General features: G+C 40.9%; 1 protein-coding gene and 1 long non-coding RNA gene across 3 annotated transcripts in view; one reads left to right on the top strand and one right to left on the bottom strand.

Moving 5' to 3' along the window:
• AHRR (aryl hydrocarbon receptor repressor) overlaps positions 1 to 13,920 on the bottom strand; it is a 50,079-nt gene that overhangs the window by 8,417 nt on the left and 27,742 nt on the right. For both annotated transcript variants that reach the window (XM_081836291.1, XM_081836292.1), the window contains 5 exons: positions 6,335 to 6,435; positions 3,193 to 3,282; positions 2,575 to 2,704; positions 1,961 to 2,094; positions 275 to 474 (listed from right to left, as the gene is read on the bottom strand). In XM_081836291.1, the coding sequence (XP_081692417.1) occupies positions 275 to 474; positions 1,961 to 2,094; positions 2,575 to 2,704; positions 3,193 to 3,282; positions 6,335 to 6,435 (655 nt within the window). The remainder of the gene's footprint in view (positions 1 to 274; positions 475 to 1,960; positions 2,095 to 2,574; positions 2,705 to 3,192; positions 3,283 to 6,334; positions 6,436 to 13,920) is intronic.
• On the top strand, positions 6,332 to 8,269 carry LOC309327250. The gene is made up of 2 exons (XR_014150478.1): positions 6,332 to 6,455; positions 6,995 to 8,269. It is a non-coding gene; the product is annotated as an uncharacterized lncRNA (long non-coding RNA).

Below are 13,920 nucleotides of genomic sequence, written 5' to 3' on the forward strand. Positions count from 1 at the left end.
ACAGACAGAGGAGAAAATTCAATATATCTGAAACAATGACAAAAAAGAACCTTACTCTAATGTGTGCATACACAGGACTGTAGCTTTACAGTGCTTTGCCCATTTTTAGCCTTGGCGTCACCAACTGTTACCTGCCTTTCTCTTTGCCCCCACCAGGCTGTGGAGTGGATCCACTCCCTGCTCTGAGCTTCTATTGCTCAGGCACTTTGAGAACTTGGGGTCTGGGGGCTATGACAAATACTAATAAGAGGTCTCAAGATGCATTTGTACTTGCTTTGCATCTGTTGTGGCTGCTTGATCAGATCTGCATTTTGATTTCACAAAAAGGCTTTTTAGCTTGATGTCAGTCACAGAAGGAAGCAGAAGTGGCACCACTATGCAGAATAAGGACAGCTGAGGGTGTAATATTGCTCCTGAGGATGACTTCTTTTTCTGCCCAAAGAGAAATTTCAGTTTGCCTTGAAAGTGCATCGCCTGGAAAACAGGAAAAACACGGGAGAAAGTTGGCAAGCATTGTTCCACAAAAAAACATTTGAAATGTGTAAACCTCATCAAATTGTAATGTTCTTACTCTGCTTGCTTGGTTCCTATCATTGGGTAGAGTCATATGTTGCCACTTGGATGTAGCTAGAATCCCTACCACTACCTTGAGAAGATCCACATGGATAACACAGTGGAGACAACTCTGGTGTGGCAAGGAATCATATCACGATCCAGTGAGGTGTATCAGATGGAGTGTAAGACTTTGGGTTGACTTGGGCTTCAATAACTGTTTAGCTGTGAAGTCGCTAGGTTTCTCTGGGCTGGTCTTCCTCTCATTTGCCCAGCTCACAAGGAAGGAAGCAACTCTACAACTCTACGATTCTATGAGCTGAGATGTGAAAAACTCCACGTATTCCATCCTGAGCCACATGAAAGTATGAGAGTGGAAATGTGCTTTAAAAAGTAAGAAATCTGGCCCATTGGCTCCTCCTTAAGAGTCATTCTGAGATCCAACTGTGCAGAAACAGCTTCCACTACTTTGGTTCTCAGAAAAATTGCATACTGTCCAAAAACCTGCAGAAGCGCCATGGCTCCCTGGCAGAGGATGTGAGTTGCCATCAAATGTTTCCGAGCTCCATCCCTGGCGTCACCAGCTAATGCTAGGAGACCCTTGTCTGAAACCCTGCACAGAAACTGCCCCCCGACTGTGGACAGTAGAAGGCAGCTTCCTCTGTGGAACCAGAAAAGCCATTTTTGTGCAAAAGAACCTCATGCACACCATCAGCTGTGAATGGTTGTATCCAGTGATCCTGTTCCAATGATGGAAGACTTCCAGCAGCAGAAAGGGGATGGAAGCAATCTTTAACTCTCCCATTTCTCACCTGTCATATAGTTCCCTCCTGAAATGTAGGCATTGTAGTTGCAATATTGCACCCCTTTACTGCAATGTTGCAGCAGCAAAACTTTAGGAAAATAATTGAAACTTACATGGGGGTTATGTTCCAGCCCCCCCCCCCGTGGGCATAAGTGAAAATTGTGTAAAGTGGGGAGCCCCGCCTAAACATCCCATCTGCCGCTCTCTCCAATCCACATCAAAAATTATGTATCCCAAAATATCCACAACTAGGATTGAAGCTCTGGAGCCGGCAGGAGGATGCGCAGGAAAGTTGTTAGCCAAGGAGGCTGAACAGTGTAAACATAGCCCTGTTGCGCCTCCAGTCGCTTCAGGGCTTCATCCATCCTCTTCAGGCTCCAGGGAGGGTCTGCTTGCGAGCCATGAGGACATTTCCAGGTATGATTTGGATTACCGTATTTACTTATTTCCTGGCACTGCATGTAAACGTAGTTGCGAACGAGTAGAACATGCATTAAGGGGGGGGGGGAGATGCCTTTATAAAGAATGCTCTGTTTCAAGATTTCCACATTTCACACACGTCATTATTTTGAAATGAACTAATAACATGTAAGATTTACTTACACGGAAGCCAGAAGTACTGTCTAAAAGACAGCGAATTCGACAAGTGAAGCACCGAGTTAAAAAGGATGAAAAGTCTGATGGTGTACTGCTACCCTCCTGTGCTTTAAACATTTCATTAAGGATGAATTCTTCTCCTAAAAAATTGTGAAATGAAAGTTACAATTCCAACAATGACAACAGATAAAACAGGCACGCATCTGAGGAAGGGTGCGTCCGTGAGAGAGAGAGTGAGGGAAAAAGAGAGCGAGAACTCACATCCACACCACAATCCTTTAACAGAACTTTGGGAACTAGTTTACCCCTCTTAGAACTACAATTCCCAGTACCCTTAAACTACAGTTCCCAGGATTCCTGGGGGCAGGGATGCCTGTAAGGTGGGATCAGAGACTAAGATGGCAGGGAAGAGTAGCAGTGCACAGAGCAAAGGATGGAGGTGGGGGTTGGAGCAAAGCAAAATGGAAGCAGAGAGAGGGTAAAGCATGACCAATGGCAAGTGGGTGGGTAAATGAGATAAGGAAAGATCTCCCCACCTCGGCCCCATTTCTTCCTCCTTCCCTCCACACCATTATCTTGCAGGTATCTACCTGTATTGACAGACTGTTAACCAAACATACCTGACTCCGTTGGCACATGTTGTCCAGAAATGAGTTGTGGCGGATTCATGGCCCAGTGTAGTTGTTTGCAGAAATCCTGCCGGTCATCCACATGAACGTAATCATATATATTTTGATGCATTACATCAGTCTAAAATAGTAATATTTGATTACATTCATACTGTCTTTGGCATCTGATCGCTCGCATTTTTTAAAATATAGCACAAATAAGTTTTGGGGTTTGTTTCTTTTTGGAAAGCTAATACCTATTCTCATAGGAAAGAATCAGTCCCTTCATTTCACTCCAACCTACGGCATTTAAATTGCTATTATGGCCTGGAACAAGGGGCAACAAGGGGAGGTTTTGAACCCAAAGGACAACAGTTTGTGTGTAAGTGAGCCCAACACGGTGGGCAACTGAATGCTATTTGGGTGGACGTACTATAATCAGAGTTCCTTTAACACACAATAGCATTCTGAGACAGTATACAGATTCTTCTCAGTGTATGCTTATAAAGGGATATGAAGTACTGGTATGATTTTTAGAGTTTTTGACCCAAAAAATGGAGCAAAATGGAAGACTGAATACAAATACAGCAAAATATGTAAGACTCCACATATTTAATTTAATCCCCTTACCTGGTGAAATCCTAGATAATCCACAATTGTTGGTGATGCATAGAATATCATTCCATCAGCACTCACCACCAGAACAAAACCACTCAGTGACTATGGAAGAAGAAAAGCAAAGGAAGAAATGATGAAACAAAATGGCCAGAAATATATTTTACTTATTCATTACAGGTGTCATGTTTTTTCTTAATCTGCCAAATAGTGAATATACACACATGGTAAATAATAAGGATTTTTTTTTGGGGGGGGGTAATATTATTACCAGTGCTTTTTTCCAGGGGAAAGCAGGGGTATGCATACCCCTAAACATTTTGTAAATCTTTGTACTTTTGTCCATTTACTGTATTTATTTTTCTCAATTTGAACTATAAAATGGTGATTTTCTTCAGTCAAAATGAGAGTACCCCTAAACATTTTTTTAAAGAAAAAAGCACTGATTATTACTATCATCATCATCATCATCATCATCATCATCACAGCCTTCCCCTCAAAGGAGACCAGGGTGATGAAATGTGGTCTTTACAGAGAAGATGTCTTCATGCGGTTTTAAAAATATATATCTAAATTATAGTAGTTCAGCAGGATGCCCTAACTATGAGCTTTCCTTGAAAAATCTAGTTATAAATCACTGTGTGGTATGGTACAACAAGCTGTATGATCCAAACCCTCTGGACTGGGAGCATTTCAGTGATCTTGATAATGCTTGTGCCTCCATATTTCATCAGGCTTTGGAGATCCCAGATGACATTTGCTAATCAATGGCATACAATATTCTATGGCAAGAGCCAAGAAGGTGCCAGAGCCATCAAGAAGCTTCTTGTTCTGCACTGAGCTACTTCCCTCTTGATCTTTGTTTTCCAGAGTCTGCAATGTTTACCCTGCAGAGAAGACCCTGCCTTCAGCCTCCACAAAGACTGTTCCTTTTGCATTCAGCTTGTACTGTCTTTCTCCTGTAACCTCTTATAGGAAATACTATGTTCCTTGGGATTTTCTTCTAGAATGCAGATCAGCACTAAGGGTTCACCCACACTTCCACTTTTACCATTGGGAAAACCCACTGTTTACCAGTTTTTCTCCAGATTGACATTTGCTGCAATTTGGCACAAAAAATAATAATATGGGGATCTGTGCCTAGAAAGAATACGGCATGTGTAAAACCAGTCAGAGGCATGTTTCCTAGGCATGGGTCAAGTGTGAACCAGCCCTACGCATGCAAACTCCCTGGAACTGGTATTTTAGAATCTTATGTTGCTCTGTAACTTGCCCCATACATTGAACGGTCTGAAAAAATAATAGGTAACACAGCCAAGCTCTGATATAGTCAGCTCTGGCCCTTTCCATTTCCCAGATTGGGACCTGATAATCTGGCCGCTAACTTGTAAGGGGAAAAACAAATACTGTATGATCGAAACTCTTATCAATGTGCTATGAATCCTATATTTGTTTTGTTAATAAAACAGCCTAGCTGGCTTCTAAAATGTTTTTAGAATCCTTTTTAAAAAAATGATGTTTATAGTACCAAGGAGACTTACAAATAAACAATGCTACTCTTTATGAGAATAAATGACAGCATGTTGTATATCCATATGGGTTCAATTACTGTACAGGCAAAATTTCTATTCTAGGATAAGCACTTGAAACAAATATGCACTGTAAACATTTGTTGATGATAAAATAGAATGGGATTTTTTTAAGTCTCAAATTTTGCAGAAGGAACAGAATAATTTTTCTCTCTCCCCCACCCGAGAAAAAAAAGTACACGGCTTGAAAATGTACTCTGTTTTCTTTGCTCAATGTGTAGATCTAATTACATGGTCACAAAGTGCTACTTAACGATTAGCCCATCACAGTTCACAGTAAGTTTAATGTTCAAAGTATTTTACTGATTAAAGTTATCATTTTCTTGCAAGAAGCGTGTTTTAGAAACATTAATGCAGACAAATATTGTGAGGTAGCCCTAACCTCTCTTGGCAACAGCTTTTATAATAAAGAGCGTATTTTCTTCCAATGCTTTATCTGAAAGTCTGCCAGGAACTACTTCAAAGACATCTTGGTCAAGGTCACAGTTAGTAAAGGGTTTTTTGTTTTTTTAAGTGAACTCCATAGCCACATTTATTTCTCTTACTATTGTTACTTGAAGTAAATAAGAGTGGACTGTATTGCAATCTCCAGCAAGGAAGTTGCTATAGCTACCAAAGCATAAACCATCAAAGCCTTGAAACATACCTTGCCTTGACATATTTTCAAGTCACGCAACATGGTACTACATTTTTAGACCCTGAACTTTTAGTTTATCTGGAACAGCTTCATTTATGAGCACATTGCCCTTTTTCTGTCCATTAGGGTGGGCCTATTTTCCAAATGGCTATTTTCAGAATTTGGAAACAGAACACACATCCCTGTTATTTCTTTCACAAGGATGTGGGCTTGTAAACATAGAGATGGGAAAGGCAGACAGGCTAGAGAAATGGCCTTCTATTTGTACTAGGGCACACAGCTCTGTGTGTTGGATCCATTTTAAAGTGAGGAGAAAAGGGACTGAGCCCCTGTACAAGAGGTCAGTCAACAGGTATGGCAAGTAAAGTGACTCAGGGGAGCTGAAAGATGCATGTTGTTTCAGCAGCTACCGCACCTCTCCTGAAGGCTTATATAGTGTGGTCTCACAGACCCTTCCCAGGACCAGCTGCAAGTATTTCATTTTGCCCTTGAGGAGTCCTTTACTCCCAATGACCGACTTAGTCATGAGTCGCTCTGTTCCTTTTCGGGCTTATGGTTCTTCACTAGGGGCTTGTTAACGGTTCTCTTTTGTACCACTCTTTCCAGGCAGAGTAACCTGTACTTGTGCACTGACCATTCACCCTGGCAGTCAGCTCCACCAGATGGCAACCCCAGCTGAAGCCACAAAAACTGCAAGATGACCTACATGCCAGTCACTCACCTGTTTTCCTGTGATGGGTAGGAATCTACTACAAACAAAAAGCTACATGCATCTTAGAAAAGCTGGATTTGTTTTTTTCTTTCAGGCCATAACTAACATAAGTAAATGTTGGCGATTGGGTTGGTAAAAATGTATGAGAGATTGGCGCTTTAGCAGTCTTATTTGCCGCCCTGTGTTTCAGAAGTTCAAGAAACGCTGTCTATCACTCACCTCCAGTAAGAATCCGCCTTCTGGTATGGCAGGCTCCTTGAGCATGTCAACTTCCTTTATTTCATGACCTGCGTGCTTTTTCAAACACTTCTCCTGAACAGCTGTTGGAAAGGATGAATCGGTACATATTTAACATAAGTGGCAATGTGTAAAACAACAAGAGCAACCGAAATTTTATTGTAAGAAACTAATAACTAATACTAATAACTAAAACTAATAATTAGTAACAAACTAATCCAAATTATCAGTCCTCAATAGCCTGCAGGACCACAAACACCTGGTTCACAATGAGAAAAAGACAGCCTGCACTTTGTGTTGGCAGGGTGACACAAGGCAGATGGGGATATGAGGCTTGTGTTCCCCTCGTTGCAGTTCTCACGGTGCTCTTGAGAAGGGTGTCCTTCCCCTCAATGGCTCCCATGGCTCCCCCCTAAGCTCTGTGGCAGCTCCCATGGCTGCGGCTGGTTGCTCAGCCAGACACGGGGCTGGCTCTTTTGACATTTGTTGCGCCCAAGGCACCCACTGCATAAAGGGTTGTGGTGTCTAACAGTGTCAGGCTCAACAATGCCAGCAGTAATGCAGTGCCTTTTTCTCCCCCATGTAACTGTCTCCCCCTCTCCTTTTCCCTCTTTTGAATGTTTCTGTTCTTTGGTGTTTCAGATGCACAGCCAGACATTTAAGATACAGAAATCAGCAAAATACAACCTTCACTTTTGAATGAAAAGGTAAAGGGGCCCCTGACCATTAGGTCCAGTTGTGGCCAACTCTGGGGTTGCGGCACTCATCTCGCTTTATTGGCTGAGGGAGCCAGCATACAGCTTCCGGGTCATGTGGCCAGCATGACTAAGCCGCTTCTGGCGAACCAGAGCAGCGCACGGAAACGCCGTTTACCTTCCCGCCGGAGCGGTACATATTTATCTACTTGCACTTTGACATGCTTTCGAACTGCTAGGTTGGCAGGAGCAGGAACCAAGGAACGGGAGCTCACCCCGTCGTGGGGATTCAAACCGCCAACCTTCTGATCGGCAAGCCCTAGGCTCTGTGGTTTAACCCACAGCGTCACCCGCGTCCCTCTCCTTTGAATATTTGCCCCTTAAAATAAGCCAAAATTGCTCTCCCATTTGAGCTTTATATTTCCACGAGGTGGTACCATCTTCCAATAAGCAACTCCAAGCGTTTTGCAGGTTGCGTGATCAGAGCTTGCCAATGTATCTTCCCTGGATGTGAGCAACTGCTGGGCACTCAGCCACCTCCGCAATTGAAAACTCCACCCTCTGCTTCCTTCCCCTCCTCCCCAACAGAGCTGTGTGTTTTTTTGTTTTGGTTTTTTCCAGAAACACCAGGGGGAAAACATGCCTTTGGTATAAAAGAATTGCGCTGAGTAACCAAGGCTTTGCTGTCACGCTATGAGAACAGACTGTCAATCTTTCCATGCAACTGACAGTGGCCTGGCTCTTGTTTAAGCCCTTGCGTGCGAGCAGAGAGCCCACATTCCCTCAAGAAGTGCTTCATAACAACAGCTGTTAAATATTGATGACGCCTGGCTCGCCCCGAATGCTCTTTGTGAAGGTTAAGCCTTCATGTAATGGAACCTAATTCTGTATTTTTGTCTGCTAATAATAAAACCCAAGTAATGGACTTTTAAAACAAGATAATAATGCATTAGAGGAAGAGAGGAAACCAGCAAATTAAAATAATCTCTCTTTCAAGTAAAGTTTCTCATTGCAGAATGGAAGAAAGCTTAAGCTAGTACAGCAGTTGTGTTTGCCGGGATTTTCTGTAAGCAGAATATGTAAAACTCTATAGCCCGAGGAATAGTAAGAAGGGGTATAGAGTTATGCCTGCAACACAATAAAAATTATGAAAAATAGTGTTCTGCTGTGCTGCCTCTAGCTTTCAAAGGGACCAGCGGGTTAATAAATATGCAAACAGATTTTTTTTAAAAAAGCTTTTTCTGCCTAAAAGGAAATTGTGTGTGAAGCTCAGTATGCTGAAAGGAGATATGCACATAGCTGTAACATGTCAAAATAGTTTGACGTATACTGAAAGCATTGCTACTCCTCACTTGCAAATTACAGTTCCACGCAGGGTAGTTCCCCTTAACTCTCATGGGAACAGACAACTTGCATACATGAGCACTTAACTGACAGTGTAACCCACAGTGGCTTAGAAACATTTCTAAGACAAGAAAGTCACTTAAATGTGCAGGAAATAAAGATGTTCCAAGTGTTAAACACAAATATGAGGGCTAAACCTGCAATGAGAAGCATTTATACACGGAGCGCTTGATTCAGGATAGTAGATCTGGGACCCAAATGGTTTTTTCAGTGCTTAAAGATTAAAGTAGGCCTTTATCGCTAAAAATACATTAGAACAATTTATTTAGCCATCACATGAACTGACCTGGCGATGCCTGTCTTTAGCCATTGAATCCAGATAAAGGGTTGGCCACATAGTTTAAGTGCAGGAGGATTGCAAGTTGTATTATTGGATCTCAAAATCTTTATTATTATTCATTATGACTTATTAAATTTGTATACTACCCTTCCTCCATAGATCTCAGGGCAGTTCACAACATAAACATACAAGATAAAAAAACAAAGAAATACATAATAAAAACTTCACTGCTTAGCCAGCGGCCAACTCCAAATCATTCAAAAAAACAATTAAAGCAAGTAGACTGCTCAATATATAATTAATTAAGCAAATTAATTAAGCATAACCTATTGCAATATCCAACGTATTTCACAACTACAACAATAGTGACACCAATAACGCTAACAATAAACAAGATCCTACTCATTTGCAATTCAACTCAGCCTTTATATTATTTATCCATTTCAATTCTTTTTGTTAAACCTATTGTACATTTATCACCCGAAGGTCTCCAAGCAACTTACAGCAATACACACATAATCACTCAAACACACAAGTACCATAAGGGAAGAAAAAAGAGGGGGACATATAATACATTAACATAACATTTATTGGGGGGGGGGACAAAAGCAACACACCTGCCATTCTATTTTGCACCCATCAAGATACTTCTTCTCCCTGGACTCAACAGACTCATTTTGCATGTGAATGTCATTTCTGAAGACTGGTTCTATACCTGCTGATTGTAAATTCTGGATATACGACATTGCTGACTCTGTTATAGTATTGCAGTTTGGAAACGGAACTATGAATCTGGATAGTCCCGTTTTATATTCAACCTTTGCCCTGAGGCTTAGGGAAGCCATTCTGTTGCAATACTCCATTTGCAATATGGAAAAAATAATATTGACCTGTCTTACATGACGTATGATGCTGCCTTCTAGCCAAGGGCTGCTCAATCTCCCCGGGTGAGATACTTTTAGCAAACTTACACTTGGGAAAACTCCATCAAGGCAAATCTTCATTCCTCAGAGCAGGTAATCAACACTATAAAATGCTATAAAGTCTGTCAATCATCTGGTGTGCAGATGTGTATTCACAAGCACACAGGAAGTGTGGAAGATGTTTGAGTCGGTGGCTTTGTTTTTAGTATAATGCTCCAAATTTTCCAAACACAGATTTTAATTTCAATTGAACCCCACTGTCTATACATATGTTTATCACTCAATGTATAAAAACGTTAGCCAGAATGATATAAACAGGAGGAGAATTATACAAAATACTCGGGAGCTACGGGGAAATAATAGGAATTTTGTAAACTAGATTATGAATCTTTCCCTCAGAAATTTTCCACTCGTGACTGACCCAAAGCGGAAGGTCAGGTTTATAGCTAAAGACATTTTGTCTTAGCCGGGAAGAAGGCTGCAAGTCTACCATGGATCAGACCTCTATTCCTCAGATCAAAAGATCAGTTTCATAACCACTTTTTTTTTAAGTTGCAACTGAGACTTGTTTTAGCTCTTCATCTATAGAAAAAATAATAATTCTGTATCAATGTGATACCAGGAATCATATATACCCCAAGAAGCCATACAAATAATATACCTGGAAGAAGTATTACACTATTTACTAGTTAATGTTAATAATAATAATAATAATAATAATAATAATAATAATAATAATAATAATACTGTAATAATAATAATGCCTTCGTTCAAACCTTTCCTTCTCTAGTAAAACAACATAGCTGCACATAAGTTACCAGTATCAACAATACCATGTAAATTAAAAATGGAATGTTTATAAACATGAGAAATATCATGTTTAACATCAACATAACATGTAACATAATTATAACAGGACAACAATTATGAGTCGTGAATTACCAAGACCTTGCAAGCATAGCGCATGATGCTTGCACAATCACATGTCTTCGTAAACTGAACAGACAAAACAGTTAAATGAAGCACATTTGTTGCTGTGATCTATATCTATCTATCTATTTATCTATCAATCATCTATCTATCATCTATCTATCTATCTATCTATCTATCTATCTATCTATCTATCTTGTTGTGTCCACATTTCCTTGGTGTCAACTCTGGCAGACACTACCAGTTCTTAGGCTGCATCTCTTTTTTTTTTATAAATAATATCTATTTAAAAAATTTTGGAGGTTACAAAAAGAAAAAGTAAAAACACCATATCAAACAAGAACAAAACAACGCATCACAATAAGAAAGAAGAAGAGGAAGAAGAAGAAAAAAACACAAAAAAACCACAGCTAATCTTCCCATAACTTGTCTTTCATTTGCTTGTTTCCTTGACCTCCTCACACCTCCCTTTTTTGTATTCTAGTTCAGTTAACTATTTCAGCAAATCCTTTCCATCTTTTCCACTTTTTGTTCTGTAATTTATCTTAATATAATGTAACTTTACTTTCCCTCCTTTCACCAATTAACAATCTATTTTTTCCTAAACCCTTATAACATTTCTGCTAAAACCACATAACTTCATTCCAACATCCTTCTAACATTCATTAATTTTACAATGTTTTTGTAGATAGTCTTTAAATTTCTTCCAATCTTCCTCCACCGACTCTTCTCCCTGGTTTCTTAGGCTGCATCTCTTGATGTCCTAGGCAGGTTGGGCATATCTCTGTACTCAACCCAGGGTTTCACATCAGCTTTTCAAAGAATGTAGCCTTTTAAGAAGGCAACGACTGGATCAAGCACTGGGTGGGCATCATCTGGTGGCAAGTGCCTATGACACTTTTAGCTTTATAAATGTGTGTGCCACTTTTCAAGCAAAAGTAGTTCCCAAAGAAGTTTACAGGGTCTGCTCAGAAAGAGCCCTGAAGGATATGGCTAAGAATTTCCACACAACTGTATATTTAAAGACTAGTCACATCAAGCACACAACAGGCAAGTGAAAACTCAAATCAGAACTCATGTCTCTCACCGCAACGCCTTCTCTTTTGCTTCTGCTTTTCAGCTTACAAAGTGGGGTTTTCCCTATGGAGAATTCTTTGGTGGTAGACCATTTGTAGCAATTGGAGAAACATTCAAGGAGTGAGAAGGAGTGAACAGCGATTTCCCATGCTTGCCTACCTCTCTCTTGCTGCTGCTGCTGCTGTTGCTGCGGCTATACAGGTTTGCAAACCCCAAACATATGGACAATATAAATATATTTAGTGCTGGGATCACCAGTTGCCCTCCCCTCGAATAAAAGAAACTGAGCAGAGCACCAGTTGCCTCCCTCAGAGTACTCCGGCAGCTCTCCTAAGAGTGGAAGTAGGATTACCTTCTGTGTCTGCCAGGGCCCACTTAAGATTCCTGCGTTTTTTCACCAACCTCATAGATGCCCCGAACACCTTATTGGCTAAACAAGCCTTTATATCATTACAAAATAATACCACTTGGCATAAAAGCCTATTAGACATTCTATCCAGATACAACCTACCTGAGTTTAATACTCTCAAATTGTGGAGCCCTGATAAAGTTCAGGAATGGATCTTTGAAAAAGACGCCTTTTTGGACTCCACCAAGATAAAAAACTCAGGGTTTTCCTACTGGTTCCCCCGAGTAAAAGCAGTCAAAATCTGTGCCAACTACTTGGTGGATATCACCGATCCCATCCTTCGGAGAGCTTTCACTATGGCACGGTTTCAAACATTGCCAACTGCCTACCTGACCGGTAGATACACAAAAACCCCAGTAGAGCATCGTTTATGTCCTTGCCTTATGAAAATTAAAGAGGATCTTACACATTACTTCCTCTATTGCCCCATTTACTCGGGCTTTAGAGAAGCATTGCTGCAAATTATACCCAACTCTATAACCAGTCCTGAAGATAGAGTAAAATTTTTGTTAGCTGATGCAAACCCACGCATTACCCATGTGGTAGCGGTCTTTGTGATGAAGGCCATGAAAGCCAGGGAAAGATTTATAGACGATAATGTAAAGACCCCTTCACCGTCTGTTTAACTCGCTGCTTGTTTTCCCTCCTTTTCTATCTTGTGGGAAGAAGGTTTTGTTGGCATAGTATGTAATGAATTTTAATATTTTTAACTACTGTAGTGTTGATTTTTGTGCACAGGCATGGCCCTCACAATAAACGGATTTGATTTGATAAATACATTTACACATGCCATTAACCATCTGGGTATATATGCATCTCACTGGGGCCTCCAGATGTGCAGTTTGTCTACACTCTATGTGCTGCCCAAAACAATGGTGCACATGTATCAAACATGCCTGCCACATGAAGTATGGAACCACTCTCGTCACAGCAATGAAAATGAGTGCAATAAGGGCAGGTTCAAAGTACCAGCATCAGGTTTTGCGATGGTACACAACCACCAAGTGTAAGCTATCACTTAAAAAATTAAAAAGAAGTTTGGGCTGTATTCTCAGAACGTTGCCAAGAAAGAAACAACCGCTGCATTATCAATCTCAAAACCTTTATCGGCATATAAACAAAATTCTCAAAAGTTTGGTACAATAAAATCACTCAGCAAAGTTGCTGTATTATCATCCCCTTTGAATAAGGGTTGTTACCGGAAAAATTCGAGGGCTCCCTTGGACAAAAGTAAAGACACCAACCAGAGTAAATTGGAGCAAATCAGCAGCCTGTAGGCTTGGCCTTTATTGACTGTTGCAACAGGGTGTTCCCCTCACTTGCAGGTGAGAGGAAAGACACAGAAAAATGGTGTGCAAGACCTTATAAAAACTTTTGAAATTCCCCTCCTCTAGGTCAAGCCCACCCCCAGAAACATCATGCATTACAGAAAGGAGGGGTTGAGGGAGGAGTTGCAGTGGTAACCTGAGTGTCCTGTCACCTGGCTGGTTCCCTTCTCTCCCCCTCCCCATGAGTCACTTCCAGGAGACAAAGGGGAGTTGGCAGTTTCCTGCCCCCAGAGGGAAGATCTGATCATTGTCCTTTGTTTCAGTCCATGCTGAATCCACTCCCATATGCAAGTTCTTTGTGATCTTGATTGTCTTCTGTCTGGGACCATCAGGGTTGGCATAGCAACTGGGCAGGGCTCCTGTGAATGTGCTGGGATGGTGAAGGGATTATGGCTGCCCTGTATCAAACCTTCCCCATTTTGTAGTCCTTCCTTCATGAAGTAAAATAAAAGTGGAACAGTGCAAAACCGATGTATGGTTGATTTTCTATGAATTTATAACAGAAGCATAGCGTATGTAGTG

Source organism: Podarcis erhardii (assembly GCF_964252035.2).
Source record: "Podarcis erhardii genome assembly, chromosome: 13".
Classification (NCBI taxonomy): Eukaryota; Metazoa; Chordata; class Lepidosauria; order Squamata; family Lacertidae; genus Podarcis; species Podarcis erhardii.